Source organism: Cyprinodon tularosa, unplaced genomic scaffold (genome assembly GCF_016077235.1).
Source record: "Cyprinodon tularosa strain WSP-4 unplaced genomic scaffold, ASM1607723v1 ctg171, whole genome shotgun sequence".
NCBI classification, from domain to species: domain Eukaryota; kingdom Metazoa; phylum Chordata; class Actinopteri; order Cyprinodontiformes; family Cyprinodontidae; genus Cyprinodon; species Cyprinodon tularosa.
In genome coordinates this window covers 687,216-711,465 of record NW_024038541.1, presented here as the reverse complement: position 1 = coordinate 711,465, position 24,250 = coordinate 687,216, and the positions used below count along the sequence as shown (strand labels likewise).

Here is a 24,250-nt window from a genome sequence, read left to right as displayed (position 1 = left end):
AAATATGCCTTTCATCTATTCATAATCCTTTAGTATAGATGGATGTATGAAATGTATTTATTGAGGTTTTGTATACACAGGCTGTGCGCTGGTGGCTGGTATTTCCTTCCCCTTTCAGACACTGCAGCATGTGGGGAATCACGTAACTTCTCTGATCCAGTCAGAAGCATAAACAAAGAGAATGGCAGATGTGCCCAGTGAAGAAGCGTCTAACAGCTGTAAAAAAAAATTTAATCTGTTAATACTATGGAGATGAGCGAGAGCAGAGATGATGCTGAGCGTGCAGAGAAGAAGTCAAGAGAGCGCTGTCAGAGTTGAGCATGCGGCCGACCGGTTTTGAGTGAGGGCAGGGGTGCCTCCAGGAATTTGGAGCCCCATGAAAGACATTGATATTGACTTTTACCCCCTATACGACGCCCCTGAGTGAGGACGTGGGAGTTTAAACAATGCACATTGTTCTCACTGCATGCTCAGTCCGGTGAGACCATAATTACCTCATAGATGTTGAGCAACAGCACACGAAATGCAAAAATTGTCTGAAAACTGCAGGGAAAACCCAAAGTAACATATCCAACCTCTTCCACCACCTAAAGCACAACAGCACTTTTGAGTTCAAAGGTGTATAAAAGGCTCCATTACCTTTGCGCAAAAATGTTGGCAAGAGAGGTAAAATTGTTCTCCTGTTCCATGAGACTTTGTTGAATCTTTAAACTTATATGGGTACAAGACTTAATATTTGATTGAAATTCATATATAATGCAATTTATTCAGTAAATAAATTATAAATGGCAGGGAGTGGTGGTCTAGTGGTTAGGGCATTGTGCTTGGAATTCAAGCCCCACCCCCAAAAACTACCAGTCTGGCTCTGTGAGCAAAGACCCTTAAGCCCACACTGCTCCCCGAGCGCTGCACAATGGCTGCCCACTGCTCCCCAAGGGGATGGGGTAAATGCAGAGAGTTCACTTTGTTGCTCTTTTTTTGTGACAGTGTAATTCCAGCTCCAAAGCTGGAAAATGAATCAGTTTCATTTTCTGCACATGCCATTATCACTGAGAAGAGCCGGAGCATTTATCGCGATCGAGGTACAACTGCCGAATTTGAGGTAATATTGATTTGAGGTCGTATCGCCCAGCCCTAGTTCTGAATATTTTTTACTTATTGCTGTATTCACATAATGGTGTCTTCATCTGACCTTGTGTCTTGGTTATCAAACTGTGAAATCAGCTGCTGCTCCGAGAATTTTGGAACACTTAGAAACAAGGTATTAAGCTGTTAGTTCAGAATGTTATCAAAGTCTATACCAGAGTTTTTCAATCCTGGTCATCAAGGCACCCTGCCCTGAATGTTTTAGATGTTTCCCAGCTTTCACACACCTGTTATCCATTGATAGCAGATTATCAGGCTTTGCTGAACTGCAATCATCTGAATCAGGTGTGCTGAACCTCAGAAACATCCAAAACATGCAGAGCAGGGTGCCTTGAGGACCAGGAATGAAAAACACTGGTCTATACCATACCAACTTTATTTATGAAGCACTTTATGCATCAGACAGGACCAAAGTGCCGTACACAATCATAAAATACAATAAAATTATAAAATAGAAAAAAAAAACGAGTGTAAAATACTTATTAGTATACAAACAGAATAAAACAAAGTAAAACCTCTCAAATTGTGCCAAAATCCAAGGAAAAAAGATGAGTCTTAAGAAGGGACTTAAAAATAGCAAGAGAAGAGGCCTGTCTTATGCTCAGAGGCAGATCATTCCATAGCTTAGGAGCTGCCACAGAAAAAGCACGGTCCCCCTGAGCTTGAATTTTGTCTTTGGGACTCTCAGAAGCAACTGATCAGCTGACCTGAGGGAATATAGTTTCCAGTCTTTTCATATACCCACATTGATCAGGGTTAGTATCTCACTATGTTCCCATGTCCATTGTCTTCTTGTTCCAGTAGTCCTGTTTCCTCAATATTTGGCGCAGACATTTCTTAATTAGTGGGCAACATTGGAGATGGTATGGTTCCATGTTTATTCAATCTCATATTATCAGGTAGGATCCCAGCCTTAATGGTCTTGCCCCCAGAACAACACTGGATGATATCAAAAGCCCAAGATACATATGTTCCATGCGGGATTCAAACTACAAAAAAAATTGACCACTTGATTTTTGTTTTGTAGAAGTAGGTGAGCGACTAAAACTGGAAGTCTGGGATGACGAGCAAACCCCGACCTATTAGGGATATGTTTGGACAGTACTTCTAAAGGAAATCACTCTTGAGGCTGTACTCTGAATCATGGAACTCTATTACAGCAGCACTATTACGGTACTTGTAATCCCTACTTGACAGGATTAGAGTAAACAATATGCCCCAAATTCTGCATCTGTGCATTAAGACAATTATGAATGGAATCAAGTCATGTTTTATACATCCTTGGCATGTTTTTTAGAAACCTTCAGTCATTATATCTCACCAGATTAAATACCTAGATAGACTTAAAGAAAATAAATCTATTAGGTAGAAAAGATTTGTGTATCCATTTTATTATTTTATCTTTGTGTAAACTGGAAATGAAATAACGCATTTCAGTTGTTTTATCAACTTCGACAAAATGTAAAAGAAAAAAATGTTTCTGTTAAACCTTGAATCAGAACAATTTCCTGCATTTTTATTCATCCAATTGACCAGTACCTCACTACTGCATGGCATTCTGAATTGAAAATGGCAACAACAAAAAAAACACAAGTAATGAACTATCAATGATTTTGCTTATGTTTTTAACCTTTGTTCCTTCATCCGTCGCAGCAAAATTGATGAGACTGTTTATGCATATATGGTATTTTTTGCACTATACACATACACTGGACTATTAAGGTAAAGGTCATCTTGCTACCTCCAATTCCTTATTAATCCATTTAAGTTAAACTTATCTTAAAGTGCACAAAATACAGTAGTCAAAGTCAACTTCTTCAGATCAAAGCTCCAAATGCTTAAAGGATGAAAATTAAGCTAAGACTACATTAGCCAATTGAAGTGAAATGTTTACATACAAGACAAACTCGATAGAAGGACAAATATTTATTTGAAAATGTATCATATGTTCAAACACGAACCTGGACACACACAAACAGTTTAGGAAATGATTTGTACAGTAACAAGTGTACACTTACAACACATTGGCCCCTAATACAGTACACAGACAGCTGCCTTGTGAAAGCATAAGTGTTTCCTGGCTGAAAATACTTAAAGTACGAGCAGCATGCTTAAAAAAGCTTATTAAAACATCCAGCTTGCTCAAGCATTTACCGCTCAGAAAAAAAGGGGGGGAATCTTAACAGCTGATGGTAATTTTTAGTTAATGTTTCAATATTTAACAGTTTTGGTCAAAAAAGGTGCAAAATGATCTCCTTTTTTGAATGAATAATGACGGGCTTATGTCAAACTGAAGAACTGCAAGTTTTGCTTGGCTTGCTTAAATAGGTAACGCATACAGTGCTTTGTAATCAAAAGGCTGTTAAAACATGGAAAAGACTGCAGGTAAAAATGGTGTTTTAGGCACAGTTACCAGGCTGCAGGGCTCATTTAATGGCAGCATATTGTTTGCATCAAACTGCCAAAAATCTTAAGCCTTTCAGTTCAGTCAAGTTTCAAGGTTGATGTGTTTGTGTTTCACAGTCCCAGAGAGGCTTTGAGCAAAGTTGCCATATCTTCAGGTATGGTCCCTTCACCATCTGTAGAACAATTGATTAGCACACCATTAACCCATTTAATAATAAATATGGAGTTTTCCCCATCAATCTTTAATTAAATCATCAGCATATCAGTCTGCTACTAACCATTTTGACAAATATCTTTTTAGTTCACAAATAAGCATTGGAAATAAATTGTTACAGGGATAAAACTGATGTCAAACTGTCTTGTGTAATTATACAGGTGCTGTCTTGGTTGCACTAGGATGCAAAGTGAAACATAGTCGCTTTTATTGCTTTATGCAGTATTGCACAAACAAGTCGACTAATATATTAAACACCTGTACACATTCTCTTACCTTGGTCAGCAGTCGTCATGTCTTGTTCTAGCTTCAGCTTCTTGTGACCGAGCTGCAGGATGCAGTCCTCTATGCTGTCCTTACTGATCAGCTTTATCACCTGTACAGTCCTGCCAATCACAGAGAAATACAACACCAACTGAAGATGCTTTTCTTTGAATGTCAGTAACTGTTGACTTTAGGTAAAATATTATTAAAAAGGAAAAATGTTTTCTGTCCAGCTGCTGCCAGCCATTCTAACCTGGTCTGGCCGACGCGGTGGCATCTGTCCTCTGCCTGTTTGTCGTTGTAGGGGTTGAAGTCAATATCATGCAGGATGACAACATTAGCAGAGGTGAGGTTGATGCCCAGCCCTCCGGCACGAGTTGATAACAAGAACACGAATATGTCAGGGTCTGTGTTGTACTCATCAATCAAAACAATCCTGCAGGAGAGAAATCACCACCATTGTATAATTCTGTCTGTTTGACATCAGTTTTATAAAACTTTAGCATCTAGAGAAATAGCCTAAATACAGGTATTGATTTAACAAAAGGGTTCAATAACATTGCAAATGTGACCTCATTACATAAACTTTAAAGGGGAACTTTGTTTTTTTTTTTTTTACATTGGGCCCTTGATTTTATGTTATTACATCATGTTCTACTTACCCATATAAGTTTAGTGTCATTTGGAGCTGTTCTGAAGATATTCCGTTAGGTTACATCCAATTAACGTCTTCCTATGGGTAAACGACTTGAAAGCACAAACTGAACTGCTTGTGATTTATCATTTATGGTACGCAAGCATTCATAAAATGTAGGCGAATCACTGTCCCCCAGACATCCGCAATTATATTTTTTATATTTATATGTTTTAAAAACAAAGTGGTGCGTGTATGACATCATCCGCGCGTGCCAGCTACTGTTCATTCATTCTGTCCACTGAACTGCTGCTAGTTTCACTCACATGCCTGAAAGATGTCTAGTGCTACTACCACAGATGATCTCGCTCTCAAAATGGAATTGAACGATTCAGATTAGCTAGCCGAATAAATATATGGAGCAGACCGTAGCCACCTGTGGCCCGGGCTGCCTATTACAACTCCAGTCCGGAGCATGGATGACGTCATACACGCGCCACTTTGTTTTTAAAACATATAAATATAAAAAATATAACTGCGCATGTCTGGGGGACAGTGATTCGCCTACATGTTATGAATGCTAACGTACCATAAATGATCAATTATGAACAGTTCATTTTGTGCCTTCAACTCGTTGCCCATAGGAAGACCTGGACATAACAAAACGGAATATCTTCAGAACAGCTCCAAATGACACAAAACTCATATGGGTGAGTAGAACATGATGTAATAACGTAAAATCAAGGGGCCAATGTAATAAAAAAACAAAGTTCACCTTTGATCTAAAGTTTTGCTAGGGGTCATCGTTTCAACCGGTATGAAGGCTGCTCTATTGTTGCTCTTGTGCTTACATCAAACAGTATACGCATTATAAATGATAAATGGATAACCTGTCAGTCACAGTACCAAACATCAAGATAGAGATGATTTGCTTAATAACTTACTTAAGTTATAATAATGTAAACATGAACAATCCTGACCTGTCAGCGATGGGAGTGGATCCATCCAGCCTGACATAGCGATGATGATGATGTTTGAGGAACACTTCCAGGATGTCTAGCATCATGGTAAACTGACTGAATAACACCACTCTGTCTCCCTGTATAATGAGAGTAAAGTTTTAACCTTTTGTTGGTGTAAATCAAGATTATAGATTTTTGGAATTACACCAAATAAAGTATTCAGCGCATCTTAGTGACCTGTTTTTTTAGGGATACCAGCAGCTCTTTTAGGTGGTGGAACTTCCCTGAGTCAAGTAGAAGGCTGTTGTCAAGCTGGAAAGAGCTGATGGATGAGTATTGCTGACAAAGACGATGGAGCTCAAAGTCTGACATGACTTCCATGTCTTCCTGGATAAGAGCGGGGACGGCATCGTGGTGGGTTGGCTCCTGACACACAAGACGCAAGAGGAATAAGAAAGAAAATAATGAGAGGAGGAAAAAAAAGGAATTAAATACAAGAATAAATACTTACAAACATCACATTGATAAGCAACAGGTAGTTTACACCTCAGACAAAAATTGAGCACCAAAATAACTGAGGTTTACATATTTGGCTTAACAACAGATATCAAAGGTGAAAACAAGTCAAAAATCTCAGGACAGACCTTGAGCATAAGTTGGCTCATAGCCTGAAGCTTTTCTGTGGTGTAGTACTGTCTGTGAAGAAGAGGATGGTTGGCCATCTTCCTCAATTGCATCATAACATTGCACAGCTCACGCTCTGAAGACATGAATAAAAAACAGATGTTTGCAATGTAGCTACATAAAATGCCATGATAAACTCAAAGGAGTAAGCTGTCTGAATGAGACTTACTCTCTCCATTAGTAGTATTCTTTAGTTTTTTAAAGAGGGCCTCATAGAGAGTCTGCTGTTTCTCACTCATTGAGCAAAACTCAATCTTCTCTTCTTTGGCTGGCAGCTGCTTGAGCACCTGCATACAGAAACAGAACCATGTGTTTTAAGGAATATACCTTCTCAAAAATCTATGGGTAATAAAAAAAAAAATCCTTCAATAGGAAAACAACACTACATAAATGTCTCATTAATCTTATGTTTAGGAGCAGCTGAGATTTTCTTTCCATTTTTACCTAAAAGAGTTGCATCACTAATCAGCCAGTGATCACGATAGAGTAGTTTGGTCTTCTCTGCTTTGACCATCAGATCTTTTTTCCTGATCATTAAATCCCAAATCAAGGGCTGTTATGCAACCATAATGAAATCTTGGACACCAATATTCAGAAACGAGTTAAAAACATTTTTAGAAATCTCAAAAGTGAGCATCACTCAAAAATGAAAAAGAAAACATTTAATAAATAAAATAAATACACAGAAGACAAAGAAACAGAAACAAAACAAACGATATTCAAAATATCTTCAGAAAACAGTAGATTGATAGAACTTGATATAGTATAAAGTGCAGCAGTGCTGAAAAAGTCTGAAACCTGTTAGTGGTTTATTTTATTGTTAGAAGGGGTGATCTATCCTAGGAGGGATGGCCATGTTTTTGCTACCTTTTGGGGACAATTTCGCAGGAATATTCTACATTTTGGGGAATTAGGTATTTGTGTGGAGGAAAGCTTTATTTTTTGGGGTGGAGGACACGTTCAGGACCAAGGTATGAACTGGTTTTATGTTTAAGGTTAGCATGTGTTAGTAATACTTAGGGTAACAGGTAGGCCATAGAAATGGGTGGGAAATGAATGCAAGTCAAGGGAAGGTCCAAGGATAGTTTGGGAAACAAGTGAGGAGGGTGAGGTGTGGGCTGGTTGCCTTCATAGCTTTGGAAAAGAGATGATCAAAGTGGATGTAATTTGGGACAACCACCTTCTTCCTTAATAAAAGGGATTTTCTATTCTATTCTTTTCTAATTCCAAATGGATATGCAATGAGGACATCAGTTTCAAAATATGCCCATTTTCTTATTTCCCCTGTTTTAATCTTTGCTTCCTAAAGTGTGTGACCTTTAGCATTTTCAGCAATGTTATTCGTGTCTGGTGTGAGTATCTGTTTAATTACAATAAGAACTAATTTAATGGCTGGAATTAGTAACCACCTTCTAAAAACAGCTTAATAGCGAGCCAAATTCTAAAATAACTAATACCAATCATTCCCTCTGATCAACTCACCTCAGTTTTGACCCGTCGTAGGATAAAGGGTTTCATGATGAGTTTGGCCTGAGTAATTCGTTCCCTTTCAAATCGGCTTTGCTCATCATGAGATTTCTGTCAAGATAACATAAAAATAAAACAGTTATGCATAATCCTTTAGAGGTCATACAGTGTTTATGAATTTCAATGCATAGTTGGTCTACTAATCTTCTCCATATACTTTATTTTCCATTGTTTAAGTCACACCAGCATCTATATCCATTATAAAATAAAAACACACCAAAGGTAAATTGCACCAGAATATAGGTCACAGGTACATTCAAGTATACAGTCTTTGCATGAGAAGTTCACTGAAGCAACAGTGCCACCTTGAGTTTCAAGGATTTAGTTGACAAAATACACAAATGTGGTTCTGCAACAGATGTCATTACAACAACCATGTCACTTAGGGTGTTAAAAATGTGAAAGCCAAAACATAGGCTATGCCCTAATCACTATATAGGATACTATATAGTGGTAACGACATTTCAAATGAGAGTTCGAACATCTAGTGGATGAAAAAGTATAGTGAACGTAAAATTTCCCTGGTCACTAGACGAGCAGATATATCCCATAATGGTTTGTGAAGACAGCTACCAACAGCGGCGACAAATAAAGATGGTGCTGAAATTGTTTGGGGAGGCAGAGTCACGGGACCAACGGGGAGCAACAAGTAGTGATCCTCTATCCAAACGGTCAGTTAACCGAGTTCATTACAAAGTCCAACATAATAGCCCAATTTACACTACCCTTTTGGGACTGTGCCAAGAAATGTGTTGGGTGTAAATGGCATGCATAACTGAACTGGACCGCACCAGACACAACCAGACCACGCTAACATGGTACTAGTTAATGAATAGGGCTCGGCACGGTTCAGTTCTGGCTCAGTTCAGATAACAAAAAGCGCATGAGCAGACCGCGTCATCTCCTTACAGCCAGCCTCCGTAATCATAAAATTTCAGACATTTATAAAAATACAAGCTTCCCTACCTTGCCACATGATTTTCAGCAATTATTCTGCTTAGCAGTGTGATCAACCTCAATGTCTGTCATTGTTTCCTGCTTCTGTAAGCCCTGATTAGACTATTGTTTGTTGTATCTATTTCCCAAAAGCTGACTCTGACAAGTAAATTCACCAAAGGCTGCCTTCTTTGCCTGACTCTCCGCAAACTTCCTGAATGTTAGGGGTGTTGTCATGTTGATTTACTTGTTTACCTCTAAAGAGCAGTAGTGTTAACCTCTCCGGGGGGGTGGGGGGGTATTTCAAGTTTTGTTTCCAAAAAGTACCAACTCTTGGAGACGGCTTGTCTTGATAAGAGTAGAAACCTGGCCCTCATGTTGTGCACAGATTTGTCATTTGCATCTATGAAGTCTGGACTGAAGCAGATTTTTGGAGGGAGAAAAAACAGCCATGCGAGCAATAACGAAAGTCAGGATGACATATTTTATGGAGCAAGGACCGGCGGGCAGTTTCAGACGGAGCAACGGCCCGTCACAGAGCGGACAGCGGCAGCCGCAGCAAGGTAACACTTTGCTCGACAACTATGGTAGACGAAAACGATGTGCCATCTGTCAGAGCATGTACTGCACCGGGAAAATGAAGTAAAGTTGACAGAGGATTAAAAAGTGTGGAGGAATATATAATTACATTGTTTACAAAAGTAATGTCAGACTCAGAAAATTTTCTGACTTGACGAAGTCATCACTGGGATTAGCTATCATTGATACTGCATGCACACGTACAGTCTGTGGGGAAAAGTGGCTGAATAGCTACATGAAAAACCTGAGCCAATGTCAAATCGACCATCTACTCCAAACAGAATCTCAAAGTTGCAGACCTTTTAGATTTAGAGATGGTCAGATGGCTCAGAAAATTGAAGCTTCCAGCTAAGATTGAAGAAGCAAAATGTCAAATTGAAACCGAAATAGTTTCTGTTGATACCTCCTTATTGTTAAGCAAAATGTCCCTGAAAAGAGCAATAACTGTTTTAGACATGGAAAATGAAAGTTGTCATGTTTAAACATAACACCCCACTTGAGCTCACTAGTTCAGGACATTACTGTGTGGACATTAGAGAGAATAATGCAAGCTTCATAGACAATGAATCTGAAGTTCTCGTAGTCACAGTTGAAATGTCTGCAGAAGAGAAGCATAAAGTTCTTCTGAAGCTTCGCAAGCAGTTTACAGAGGCTTATTAACAGTTCTGGGAAAACTGAAAAAGACTGTCCAGTTTTTCTACAAAAAATTGTTTGAGATTGTGACATATGTCAGAAATATGTTATATGTCCAGACTTTATATGTGACAGGCGTGACCTATAGGGCGGCCGCCAAACTGCAGTGCCCATGACGCATTGCATTTCTGTTTCCATTGGCCTTTTAAAAACATGGAGTGACTCAGTCACGTAAAATTTCGTTTAATATAAGTTTTCTTACTTTAAATTAACTGAGAATCTAATTATATATTTTTCATTTATAAGTCACTGTGGGGTATAGGTCGTAACCCCAGCCAAAAAATATAAAAAGTGAGACTCATACTCCGCAAAACACGGTGCAGAGACTCAAAGTACAGCAAAGTAGTAGAAGAATCGCAGGAAATTAGGAAGTAGAATAGCGGTTTTAAATCCTCAGTACTTCAGCACCTTGGACAGCATCACAACAGTCCCTTTTAGTCCCTTGAGTATTTTAAGTATTGCTTTTGGAAAATATATCTATAATATAATATAGGGCTGGGCGATAATTCAATAACGATATATATCGATCCATAGACGTGTGGCGCAATAGAAAAAAAGACGGTCGATAAAAGTTCGATAAAAAAGAAACGCAGTTTTCCTTCCTTCTCATTGTAGCCTAGCATGTAGGTTTATGCTAGTCACTGCTTCCTCCCAACCAATCACAATCGCGGACCCAGGCACGCCGTCACCAAGCGCCGCCCTCTCAAACCACAACACAGAGCACATGAAGATGTGCAGCAAGGAGAGGCGGAGGAAATTGTTTCAAAGAAGGGTTTTTGTAGTTCGGCAGTCTGGCAGTATTTCGGTCATGGCAAGTCGGAGCAAAAACAAACCACCAAATCATCAGTAAAATGTGTCGGGAACCAGTGAAAACCAAGTCTGATAACACAACCAACTTTTTTTTTTTTTTTTTTATCATCTCAGTCGCTCACACCCGCAGGAGTACGAGCTGTGTAGGCCCCGGCGCGGCTCTCCTCCGAGGAATCTTCGGAAAATATATATATATTTTCAGTTCTGGGCAGTTTCCCACGTAGTTCTAACAATTGAGAGAAAAATGCTGAGGGGCCAGAAACTTCAAAGTAATAACTCAGGTTAAAGCAGAAAACGCGGGCGGCGGCGTTGGGGGGGCATATACACTCACCGGCCACTTTATTAGGTACACCTGTCCAACTGCTCGTTAACACTTAATTTCTAAGCAGCAAATCACATGGCGGCAACTTAGTGCATTTAGGCATGTAGACGTGGTCAAGACAATCTCCTGCAGTTCAAACCGAGCATCAGTATGGGGAAGAAAGGTGATTTGACCGACTTTGAACGTGGCATGATTGTTGATGCCAGAAGGGCTGGTCTGAGTATTTCAGAAACTGCTGATCTACTGGGATTTTCACGCAAAACCATCTCTACGGTTTACAGAGAATGGTCCGAAAAAGAAAAAACATCCAGTGAGCGGCAGTTCTGTGGGCGGAAATGCCTTGTTGATGCCAGAGGTCAGAGGAGAATGGCCAGACTGGTTCGAGCTGATAGAAGGGCAACATTGACTCAAATAACCACCCGTTACAACCAAGGTGGGCAGAAGAGCATCTCTGAACGCACAGTACGTCGAACTTTGAGGCAGATGGGCTACAGCAGCAGAAGACCACACCGGGTGCCACTCCTTTCAGCTAAGAACAGGAAACTGAGGCTACAATTTGCACAAGCTCATCGAAATTGGACAATAGAAGATTGGAAAAATGTTGCCTGGTCTGATGAGTCTCGATTTCTGCTGCGACATTCGAATGGTAGGGTCAGAATTTGGCATCTACAACATGAAAGCATGGATCCTGCCTTGTATCAACGGTTCAGGCTGCTGGTGGTGGTGTCATGGTGTGGGGAATATTTTCTTGGCACTCTTTGGGCCCCTTGGTACCAATTGAGTATTGTTGCAACGCCACAGCCTACCTGAGTATTGTTGCTGACCATGTCCATCCCTTTATGACCACAATGTACCCAACTTCTGATGGCTACTTTCAGCAGGATAATGCACCATGTCATAAAGCTGGAATCATCTCAGACTGGTTTCTTGAACATGACAATGAGTTCACTGTATTCAAATGGCCTCCACAGTCACCAGATCTCAATCCAATAGAGCATCTTTGGGATGTGGTGGAACGGGAGATTCGCATCATGGATGTGCAGCCGACAAACCTGCGGCAACTGTGTGATGCCATCATGTCAATATGGACCAAACTCCCTGATGAATGCTTCCAGCACCTTGTTGAATCTATGCCACGAAGATTTGAGGCAGTTCTGAAGGCAAAAGGGGGTCCAACCCGTTACTAGCATGGGGTACCTAATAAAGTGGCCGGTGAGTGTATTTATTTTTTATATTTATTTTGGTCACTTTTCTGGTCACTTTAGTTTATTCTTTGTCAGTATTTAATAACATAACTCAGGTCTCTTGAGTTATTTTTCTTTAAAACAATTCTGTTATGGTTAAAAAAGTTGGTTAAATAAAGATTTAATTCGAAGTCTGTGTTTGTGTTTTTTATTAAAATTAAATCATTTAGCAATATTATAAAAAGTCCAGGCAGAGCTGCACATAAAATATGGTTTCAAATCTTTTCAATAATTATCGATATCGATCAATATGCGTTTTTTTTAATCGATAAGCTTTTTTTCTATATCGCCCAGCCCTAATATAATATATATTTTTAAATGCAATCACCATCTTAAACTCCAAAATATGTAAGATGATGACCTGGTAAAAAACAAATCTACAAAAGTGGACTGCGAAAAAGGCCAAACTGAAGATGTCATCGTTAGGTGTGCTATATATTGAAAAACAAACTGATAGATGTATTAATTAAGCTAAAATGAGATACCCTCTTAAAGTTAGATGCTAAAAATCACAAAGGATACTTAACGTTACGCTTCCTAAATGGCTTAATAAAACCTTAACTGGAATTATGGCCAAAATGCATACTGACCATGGAAAACATCTTGGACAGCTGCATGGTGGAGCTGGAGAACATGGTGGGCATGATGAAATTCAACAGAGACATCAGCTCTAACAGGTTGTTCTGTAAGGGAGTTCCAGTTAGCAAGATGCGATGCTCAGCCTGCAAGAAAAAACAAGCAGCAACAAGTAGATAAGATTCTGGAAACACAAAAAAGCATGTTTCAGATGTACATGAAAAAAAAAAAGCAAAAAAAAAAAAAAAAAATTTATTAAAATGTAATATTCAACTTACATTGATGGACATTAGGTGGCGGTAGCGCAGACTGTTCATGTTCTTTAACATGTGGCCCTCATCAAAGATGGCATACTTGAGAGGCAGCTTACGAAAAAGGCTTCGATCGTTGTCATTTCCTATTGCCAAGTTATACCTGTAAAAGAAATAAAGGCAGATTATCATGAATCCAACACAACAGAACAAATCTAACTTATTTTTAAATTCTGCTTGCTGTTTGAAGTCATCATTTAGGCTGTTTGCTTACGTTGTGACAATGACATTGAAATCAACATCACCGTTGAGGATGTCATGTTTGAGGTAGCGGCGCTCTTCCACAGATCCTATGGATCACAAGGAGAAATGATATTTGAACCAATAATCCTTTGAATATCACCAAAATATTTTATACCATGAAAAATATTTTTTTAATCAAATATAAACACAAAATATATTTTTTACAAGAAGTCTACCAATACAGAAGAAAGCATGACTGTCATGTTCTCCTTAGCTATGTAATTTGCCTCATTGTTAGAACAAAAATATAACTATTAAGAAAGCACATATGAAAAAAAATCTTACCATAATAAATAAGCACTTGAAGAGCTGGACACCACAGCCTCAGCTCTCTGACCCAATTATCTAAAAGATGGAGAAAATAAAGCAACATAAATCACTGCTTTATAATCATTTTAGAGGCAACACCAGACCGAGTTTATATTATATATTTTATGTGCCAATGCCTTGTACCTAGTGTGGAGGAAGGCACAGTGATGAGATGAGGACCTTCTATTCCATTTTCATACAGCTGAGCCAGAAAAGCTATAGCCTGGATGGTTTTCCCCAAACCCTGAAATAGGTGGAATTGAATAACAGAAAAAAGGAAGTGGGTAGAGGTTTTGAGACAGAGGATATTACAAACTTAAAAAGGTAATACTTGAAGAAATTTGAAAAATGGTGAAAAAGGCACTGATATTAAAGTTCAGAACATAATACAAAGAACAGAGTCTCAGAACTTCAAGAACATTTTTTAAACATATAAAAAAATTATTAAATACAAGGAAAGTGATTTTAATTGTTTTGTTTTTTGTTTTTAAGCCCTTTATGGTCTTCGTCCGTTATGTTGACTGTACATTGCCCCATTGCCCCAGCAGAGCTCTCCGGGGTCCTGATGAAATGGTTCTGGATGTGTTTGTTCCTTTGTGGTTATCCCAACCTAAACTGTGGAGCAACTTGTCCCTCGGTCTGCGGGTTCTCACTGATCTGCACCGTATAAGTCCCGATTAAAGACTCATTCTTTTCAAACCGGCTTAGGACACATTGTTTTATGCTTATGATGTTCATTTTTTTTTCACTGTTTTTATCTTTCTGTGAAGCACTTTGGTCTTCCTGGTGTTGTTGTAACAAACTTTGATTTAATTTGACTACACAGAAATAAAGGAATTTTGAGAGAGAACCTAATCTATGTCTGTTTTTGTGCCTTTCGGGTCTATATCCAAAATTAACATAAAAGCCAAGAAGAAATCAAAGAAATTTTTCATTTGGGCTGCACCTCAGAAGGTAAGTAAGAGTAGAGTTGTCGAACTGGTTCCTTCAACATCAATTCAAGCCTAAATATTCAAATCACTGAATCCAAACTATTGCCTGCTGGTTTCTCAGCTTCCAACCTGATCAACAAAATCCAATCAGGCAGCAGTAATTAAGCTAATATTTCAAAACTGTAGCTCTATGTTATGTCTCATAGAAATCAAGGCTCCCTTCAGGGAGAGCGCCCCTGTTCTCAACTCAACATCAGAGGCACAGTTTACGCCACACTGGTGTGTAACCAAAGGTCATAACAAAACCATTTCTGGGATAACAAAACAAACTGTCTGAAGTTCTTCTTAAAAGTCATCATAATAAAGTAGTGGTCAACTTTCTTTCCAATTTTCAATATTCCAAAAGAAAAATCAAATAATAAGAAATATTGGTACAAAACTATTAAACAAGAGTAACCTTACCATTTCATCAGCGAGGATCCCGCTCAATTTGTGCTCGTTGAGAAGCATGAGCCACTTTAGACCAATCAGCTGATACGGTTTAAGATGCAGCCTCAAGGGGAAACAAACGAAAACGATACTTACTCTTATATACTCAAACATAAAATATATACAAGTTAAAGCACTTTAGTGAAAAAGAAAAAGATTTTAATATTCAAATGTTAAACATCCAAATCCTTAAGCCTTTTTGGAAGACAACCAGCTTCTAACGAGGTTTTATCCGTTTTAGTCGGTTCAGTTTATCAACAAATGCTTGTGTCTTTTTTTTTTTTTTACAGCTTCTGTGTCGTCTTAGGCAATTATAAAAGGCAACACTTAGATTTCTGTCATTTAAAAAACTAAATATATAAAGTATAATTAATATATTTTCTTTGAAAAATCTGCAAAACAAGTCGTTAGACCTTGCTTAAACATAATTGAAGACATTTCAGTTACCATTTTATATGAAAAAAAAAAAAAAACATTACTTCAAACTCACTCATCTCCATATAGTTGTTATAACACTGACACTTAAGCACACACACAATGTTGAGGAGTTTCCCCTTAAAACAGTTCAACGGTGAGCTGTACTTACTGGCTATTGAGTAAACTAGGCTGTTTTGTGGAACCAGTTCCTCTCTCCATCACTTGAGTGACCTGCTTAACCATTTTTGAAGAAATAGTTTGACATTTGGACATGAGTCCAAGGATGACCTTCCTCTCTTTGAGGACGACTCTGCAGCCATGCAGTAAATCATCAGAGAGTCCATTTCCTTTATGAAAGACATCCCACTGAAAAGGAAGAATATAATGTCATAGTTTAAACATGGATTCTCAGCATAGTGGGCTGCTACGCATAAATAGGGTCAATATGCAGATTTGAAAGTGTATCAGCCCTTTGACTGTTATCTGGGCCCCCTCCCCAATGTTTCTGTCCATGCAACTGCTCATTACGCTTAAAGTTAAATAGCAAAAATCCAGCTGACACGCTGAATTTTAATATTCAAAGCTTAATGGCAATGGAAACGGTGCTTGTAAATAGATATACCTCCTTATTTGGACGCATGTGAGAAACCCCTGACCAATGTGAAACCTGAACCCTTTAGACCAGGCATCCCCAACTTCAGTCCTCAAGGCCCGCTGTCCTTCAGCTTTTAGAGGTTTCCCTGCTTTAGCACAGCTGATTATAATGATTGCAGGAGACCAAAAGCCTGTTAATCAGCTTTCAATTAAAATCAGCTGTGCTGGAGCAAGGAAACCTCTAAAAGCTGAAGGACAGCGGGCCTCGAGGACAGAGGTTGGGGATGCCTGCTTTAGACTGTCAGAGTGCACTTGCGGGCAGATGTACACGTGTGATCACATTAACATGCTGAAGATAACTTTTAAAGGCCGGTGTTTTGGTGTCCAGGTTGGGAAGGATTCCTAAAGGACTGCTCTGTAATGCCAAACCGGGCAATGGTCAGAATATTTATTTTTCTACCTAATAAAATATAGCAAAACATAAAGGAATGGGCTTAATTAGAAACAAGCAAAGCAAAAAGAAAATGTGGGTGTAGCAGAAAATACAAATATTGCTTATATGCAGTGTCCACATCTGTTTAATCTCTATAACATGTGGAAAGATTTTTAGAATAGACAACATAAAGAATTTTAGGGGGGGTTGTCTGGGCTGCTGACTGGAACGGACCAAGCACTGGAACCGAGCAGTCAACTTGGGGGGCCAGTTGGAGCGACCAAACCCGACCCGTGACGGTAGCCTGGACACCGGTGGCCCTGTGGTGTCTAGGGCCACCTGTGTAACTGGGCAGGCCGATGGAAGTGCCACTAGCAAGGCAAGGCAGGCAGGGTTTCCGGACTAGCCTTGGAGCTGTCGGCTCGGTTCAAGTGCCTGGTGTGTTTCGACTACGTGTTGCACTTAAGTCAACCAAAATCCGGGACAATTTTGAAATTCCCCACTGACATTTTTTTTAGGTTTGAAAAGTAGGACATGTCCGAGAAAAAGAGGATGTCTGGTCACCCTACCATATCAACAATTTGAGTGAGTGCTTGTTGCTATGATGCGTCTTTGCTAAGCAGCTTTGCTCGTTGTAAACCAACCAATCAACGCACAGCTCATCTAAATATTCGTGAGCATACCATAAAAGGAAGAAAACCTGTCGTTTCATTCTAGGGCTTTTAACCAGGTTTGCATTAGGGCTCATAGAACAGCAAATATGCCATTTTTAGCCCAACCAATGTTACACACCCTATTCAGAGACCTTAAGGACCGGCATCAAATACCCTATATAATCATTCTATGACCCCTTTAAATGCATTCCCAAATAATAATTTATGATGAATAAATTGCACCGTTTAATGCTTTACTGTAAGAAACCAAAATATCTCACCAGGGATTCCCAGCTGTCATAGGGTCGGAGCTCCACTATCCTCTGGGCCTTTTTCACAGAGCATCCAGCAATCAGAGAAAGCTCATCTATTGTAGCATTCTGGAAAAATGCAACTATCTCTTTTTTTACATCCATCTTTTCATCGTCACCCTCAAGCTCGTCATCTGAATCCTCATAGTCGCTTGTTAGGATGTCCTCTTCGTCATCAGAAGTGACATCCTCATTGGAGGCCCTCGCTTTTTTCTTTCTTTCCACTGCCTGCTTTTTAGCATTGCCAGTATCACTAGAAAATTTGGACACAGCCTGGGAGGCTGAGGAGGAAGATGAAGGCATCGTGGTGGCATAGGTAGAGGTACGCTTAGCAGAAGACGAAGAAGACAACAGCCTTGGGTCCAGAGTGTAAATGCCCCCTTTTATTTTGGAGCTTTTGTCGTACTCTGTATCAGACTCGTCTTCACTGTCCTTTGTACCATCTGTACTAGTCCCATCTGTCTTTTCAATACTTTTATCATTACATGTTGTGTCCTTTGATTCCATGTATTCTTTAATTGACTTTTGTTTCCTTTTGTGTTTGGATTCTTCTAAATCAGAATTGGAACTACTATTATCTGTGAAAAGAAAAATGTTTGTTACTTAAGCCATTAAAAGGTAATCAAAATGAAGTTTAATTTCAGACAAAGTGTGCGGTGTACCTGTATCATCTGTACTGTTCCCATCTGTTTCAATGTTTTTGTCTGAGTTGCCCATGGTTGACACCCCTTTGCCTTTTGATTTTTGCTTTTTTGGAATAACTAAGTTACAACCGCTGTTATCTACCAATTATAAGAATGAAATAATGTTTCAGTAAATCAAAGTATTACTGAGCTCATCTGTTAAACGTCATCATTGTAAAAAGTTAAAATATGATAAGATTTAGATATTAAATTGATGGGCACCTGACTCAGAGAACATCTGGAGAACCTGCAGAGCTTCTTCCACATCCCAGTCATGTTCCTGAAGCACCATCCTCAGCTCCTAAACAAAAGAATTCAGAGGTTAAATGGTCTTATAACGTAACCAAATTAAGAACAATAAAATACAACTACAAGGAGAAATAAGTTAGAAAGTAAGCTACATGTCTTCACCTCCTTGTCCTGGTCGGGAAACCTCTTCTGAAGTCTTTTCACCATGACCTCCTGCTTCTCCCAGCTTGGTTCTCTCCCTTCATCATCTTCTTCACCAGACACCTTTGCAATAAAGTAAAACATGGGAGTCAGATACCCGAGGACCTATATTAAAGTCCTTAATGTAACCAAAAACGTGTAATGTTCTTACCACAGATGATTTCCTTTTTTTACTCTGGTGAACATCACCACTGTCCTGAGAACAGCTAGATTCGTCCTGCTTTCTCTTCCTGCCTTCACTTGGTGCTGGAAAGACAAACAGGGATGCTCTCAAAAAGCCTGGCCAGCCAGACTCACTAAGAGGGTGCTTTTCATTCTGCTAATGCTCAGACTCCCATGTGTAAAACAGGCCAAACCAATCCTAAAGCTAGGGGGGCTAGTTTATGCTTAGCCAGCATTACCTACAACGCAACAGTGCTTTTCTGCAACTAAAAAAGTCAGACAGATTGCAGTTGCAACTTTTATGTTTGATGATGCCCTTCATTATGTTTAGAATTAGTTGAAAACATATTTACAGTTTTAACAATAACATTGGCTGCTGTAAGAGCTTTTCCTTAAAAAAAAAAAAAAAAACATTATTTCATCACATCTGATTGGCTGTATCCTGTTTTCTCCTGACTGCTAGTCCAGCCTTTGGGATCAGACTCTACCAGCTCCTTTCCAGGCTGATATGCAGTGTACAGGTTGCAAGTTACAGCCTGGCAAGGTTAGCCTTCAACATAAGTTAAAGGACTGAAAAAAAAACAAGCTTCAATAAAGAAGGCTTTAGGGACAAGTTCTAATGGTGACTAGGGCTGCAACAACGAATCGATAAAATCGATAAAAATCGACTTTTAAAAGCGTTGGCAACGAATTTCATCATCGATTAGTTAAGTCGCGCAATTAATGCCGTCATCACTGCCACTTGACTGAAACGGGGGAAGAAGAAAAAAATTACGGCAGAGCGAGCCAGCGCTGCAGGTGCGCTGTGTTGCCAACTCAGCGACTTTGTCGCTATATTTAGTGACTTTTCAGACCCCTCCAGCGACTATTTTTTAAAAAAAGCGACTAGCGACAAATCTGGCGACTTTTTACGGTGTCACTGGCGGCTTTTGGAGACTCTTACGTGAAAGCATGTATCGTTCCTAGTCTTGTCCTTGTCATTTGATGAAATGGGAGGACCTATTGTTTGAGCCCCTTAGGGGCTTTTAAAAACAAAAATGTCTTTTTTTGCGCTTTATGAAACAAAGTACCCTATATTTTGTGGATGTACAGCCACATTTCTCATGTAAGTTTGCGTAGTTTTAACACAAACATTTATTTTTCATATTGCACCAGTACAGTTAATGAGCAACCTGTACTTGTGTGCTTGTTTGTTCTGTCTAAAATGTTTATTTTAGAATAAAGAGGTTAGTATAAAAAATATTTTTTGTCCGATTCATCGATTAATTGAAAAAATAATCGGCCGATTCATCGATTTTTAAAATAATCGTTAGTTGCAGCCCTAATGGTGACCTTTCTTTGTTTAGAATGTTTGTTTTACAGCTTTTAGTAACTTTTTATATTTGGGCAAATCAACATTTTTTTTTTTATTGTTTTTTAATAAAATGCCATTTAAAGAAAAGATGAAAATAATTATTTACCTGCTTTGTCACCAAATCTGACAAGGCAGACAGCTATAGCGCCTTCCAAGGTACTTGTACTTCCAGTGACCTGAAAACATAAAAACAGTGAGCTGTACAAAATCTAACGTGATTTTTTTTTCACAAGACCAACAGTAAGATTATCCAGATATTTTGTTTTTCAAAAATACAAAACAGCCACTTCCATCATTTAAGAAAGAATCTTTCCAATAACTACAATTTTAGCATATTTTTAGTTTCCACTATTATCCAGATGATACCCCTACTACTTTATCTATAATCCCTGATTAAACTTTGCATGTCTAATGGAAATAAAAACCTTAATGATTGTAAAATTTCTGCTTTTGAATTCAGACAAGAACGCAGCTCTTGTCTTTGGACCAGAGTCTTTGAAAAAAGAAGCAAATGTGTCTCTTCATCAGGATGGTATTAAATTGGCATCTGATAACATAAAACTCTGATCATAGTTTTGATCAGGACATTCGATTTAAATTCCATATTTTACAGGCTTCTAGAATATCCTTGCTATAATCTAATATTGCAAGATTTTGAAATATCCTGTCCAGGGCTGATGTTGAGAAACTAGTTCAAGGATGGACTATTGTAATTCTTTACTATCAGGAAGTCCACAATCTTGAGTTAAGAGGCTTCGGCTGATCCAAAATGTTGCAGCCAGAGTTATGATGAAAAGAGAGATCATACCTCTCATATTCTAACTTTTCTTCATTGGCTTCCTGTTAAACCAAGAATAGAATTTATATTCCTACTTCTCATATATAAAGCCTTAAATAACTAAGCTCCATCTTATATCGGAGATCCGTTTGTTCCTTATTTTCCTAACAGACCACTTTGCTCTCTATCTACTAGTGAGTTCTAGAATTTCTAAAAGTAGAATGGAATGCAGATATTTTACTTATCAGGCTCCTCTCCTGTGGAACTAACTACTAGTTCTATTCCCTGAGGAAGACACCATCTTTACTTTTAAGATTTGACTTAAAACCTTCCTTTTTGATAAAGCTTATAGTTAGAGTTGCTCAGGTTATCCTGTGCTGCCTTCATAGTTGTGCTGCTATAGGCTTGGACTGCTGCAGGACAAAGGGACAACTTCAAACTCCTAACATTACATAGTAGCTTCTTCTGGCCAGGTTCTTTTTGGCTGCGACATCATACTGCATCAATCTATCAGATAGGCTGCTGCCATTAACAAATTTCCTTTAAATTCCATGTAAAAAATGTGGGCTCCTTTTCAGTGCTTAGTCCTTAATACAAAGTAATGGGCTCATGTTTATATCCTAGATAAAGCCCCCTATGGAGCTAGTTTGCAGTTTACCTTTACTAACATGGAAAGAATTTAAGGATGGGTAATTCTATGTTCTTCTACAAGAGTACTACAAGAGCCTCGTTCTTCCTTCTAATTAAAGAGTTTTTCTTTCCACTGTCACTGCCTGCATGCTCATTGTGAGACTGTGCAGGGCAAAACATCACAATGCAAGCAAAAGTCCACTGTTGGTACATGCTCATCCAGGAGAGGCAGATCCTGCCAAGTCATTGAATCAAAGCAATAAGCTGGATTTCCTAGGAAAGAAAACACTTAACCAGTTGGTCTGTATGATTTGATTAAATTGTTTCTGTAAAGTATCTTGAAATTACATGCATTGTGAATTGGGGCCATATATAAATAAACTGAGTGTCATGGTTTTACAACCCCGAAATCTGGAAGAAAGTAACCTAAAATAAGTCAGTCTGTGGTTCCTCTTCGTCAGTTCTTTTTTTTTTTTTAAACATCCAACTCTTTGAACATTTTTCCCCTCATACAAATTCCACCCTAAGAAACTCTTGGTTACTTTATTTAATTCGGTCAATCAACTTCCACCAAGATGCTTGCTATAATTGCTTTTATTGCTTAACTGCTATTTAAACATATTTACTTTTCATATCTGCATTTACATGTTGCAGCTGGCATTTATTTCCACAAGGAGGCAATACTAAAACTGTTATAGCCATATCATTATGAGAATTTTATATAACTCTAATTACATGAAAACAACCAGGATAACTCAGTTATGTGTATAACAGTAGTATATCATTATTATGCACATAATTTTGTATAACAAGCTATCTTCAGGCCTGAACAAGGCTGCATAGAGTAGAAAAAGAGTATTTTAACCATCACGGTGAAAGAGGTAGACAATGAGAATAAAATATTGTCTTTTCCCTTACAAATCATGTAGCATGGTGTTTGAAACCCAAAATGTGTTAACTTACAGTAAAAATTAACCTAAAGCTACTAAAATGTTGAAATATGTTAAGAGGTAACAACAGCTGAATCCCATCTCACCTCCAGTGCATCAGTTCTAGACAACTGAGGAAACAATTCCAGTAGTTTGCTTATTTTCTCATCTATTTCCTCATCATCTGTGTCATTGGCTGGGTTCTGCAAAGGGCTCCTATGGTCGGGAGGGGGAAAAAAGTCAGACTAACTGTATCAGAGTACAATTGCGTTAATAGGTTAATGCACAAAGAAGCACATACCTATCTTTTGTGTTTGACTCAGCCACAAACTCATCCTCCTCCAAATCTACAGATATTTCTTCTTCAAAAACCACTCCTCGTGCGTGGGACTTTGTGGTGGATTTATGAGATTTGACTTGAGCTGAAACACATGAAAGGACAAATTATTGTAGCAGCTCGATTAATCTATGCCATGACTGACAGTAATGCTTTAATAAAGCATAATTTAATTTAATATGTCTGTGCTATAACTCACATGCATAGTTTTTTTCTTATTAAAGATGAACTCACGTGGCATGACAGCTTGTGATAACCATAATTCTATTTATAAACAGTTAACTGCATTAACACATTTTACACAAAAAACATGTGCCTTGGATGACAGCTCCTTTCTTGCTAAGTTTAGCATTTCTGAAAAACATGGCTAACCACGGTGCATGCTAGTTTACTGCAGTTACCTGGTTTGTTCTCCTTTTCAGAATCCGGACTTTTTGAGACGCAAACTGATTCTTTGTTGGCTGCTTTCTTCTCGAAACGAAAACGGTCCAAGTTGAAAAAACTCATTTCAGCTGTGATTATGTGTTTGTGTCAAAAAAAACGGTAGCCCTTTGTCTTTTTCCACTCAGTGCTATATAATCTCTGTTCCATCTAACGCATTATCAACTACGTCTCGTTAGCTAACGTGAGGGTCCAACAAGCTAGCCTAAAGTGTTAGCATAAGGGCCGTCGGGAAGAAATTCCAGCCAGGACGGCTTGTTACGAGCTTTGTCACTGTTGTACTTTTGGCTACAACAGCTCAAAATCAAACCATACGTCACGCGTTTCACAAAGAAATTATAAAATAAAGGCCATACGTTAATTATTTGTGAAATTATACCGCGAAAAGCCGGTTTCCCGCTTACACAAGCGGCTAAAGGTCCTGCTGATTGGTCAGTGAGACAAGTGGGCGGGGATTAACCTAATGAGTCAAGATAGTACTCCGAACAGTACTTCCGTGTATGTTCAGTTCTTTTTTTTACTTAATACTTGTCTCGTTTATCCGCCGTTTGCCAAATCTTCACCTCCTCCCCGACCCATTTTTGTCAACATTCTGTCAGTTAAAGAACAGAAGAGGAATTAAATCGATATACGAGTTACTTCACAGCGAAAATCCACAGAGGGGACACTATTAACGCAACCATCTCTTTGATGGTGTTCTGCAAAGCCGTGATATAATCTTGTTTACTCGGCAAACGTTTAAAATTATAGAATCACAATACCAAAATAATGTATACATATCAGTTAATCTAATCGTT

At 38.7% G+C, this 24,250-nt stretch overlaps 1 protein-coding gene across 1 annotated transcript; it reads right to left on the bottom strand.

Annotated features, from left to right (window-relative positions):
- Positions 1–3,053: 3,053 nt before the first annotated feature.
- smarcad1a (SWI/SNF-related, matrix-associated actin-dependent regulator of chromatin, subfamily a, containing DEAD/H box 1 a) lies at positions 3,054–23,877 on the bottom strand. The gene is made up of 24 exons (XM_038281502.1): positions 23,414–23,877; positions 22,977–23,097; positions 22,783–22,891; positions 20,445–20,514; positions 18,974–19,068; positions 18,784–18,885; positions 18,595–18,673; positions 18,352–18,471; positions 17,660–18,267; positions 15,868–16,064; positions 15,255–15,345; positions 14,005–14,104; positions 13,837–13,896; positions 13,523–13,598; positions 13,276–13,411; positions 13,012–13,143; positions 7,793–7,888; positions 6,480–6,597; positions 6,271–6,386; positions 5,864–6,052; positions 5,645–5,763; positions 4,284–4,466; positions 4,043–4,152; positions 3,054–3,725 (listed from the first exon to the last, which is right to left on the bottom strand). Exons 1-24 carry the CDS (start codon positions 23,517–23,519, stop codon positions 3,664–3,666), a joined length of 3,195 nt encoding a protein of 1,064 aa, XP_038137430.1. The 5' UTR covers positions 23,520–23,877; the 3' UTR covers positions 3,054–3,663.
- Positions 23,878–24,250: the final 373 nt, after the last annotated feature.

Excerpts from the sequence above, each read along its gene's own strand:
- smarcad1a (XM_038281502.1), bottom strand. The coding sequence starts at position 23,519 with ATGAGTTTTTTCAACTTGGACCGTTTTCGTTTCGAGAAGAAAGCAGCC. Across the intron at positions 16,065-17,659 it reads ATGACAGCTGGGAATCCCTG|TGGGATGTCTTTCATAAAGG; the intron begins GTGAGATATTTT and ends CTTCCTTTTCAG. Across the intron at positions 6,387-6,479 it reads GAATACTACTAATGGAGAGA|AGCGTGAGCTGTGCAATGTT; the intron begins GTAAGTCTCATT and ends TCATGTCTTCAG.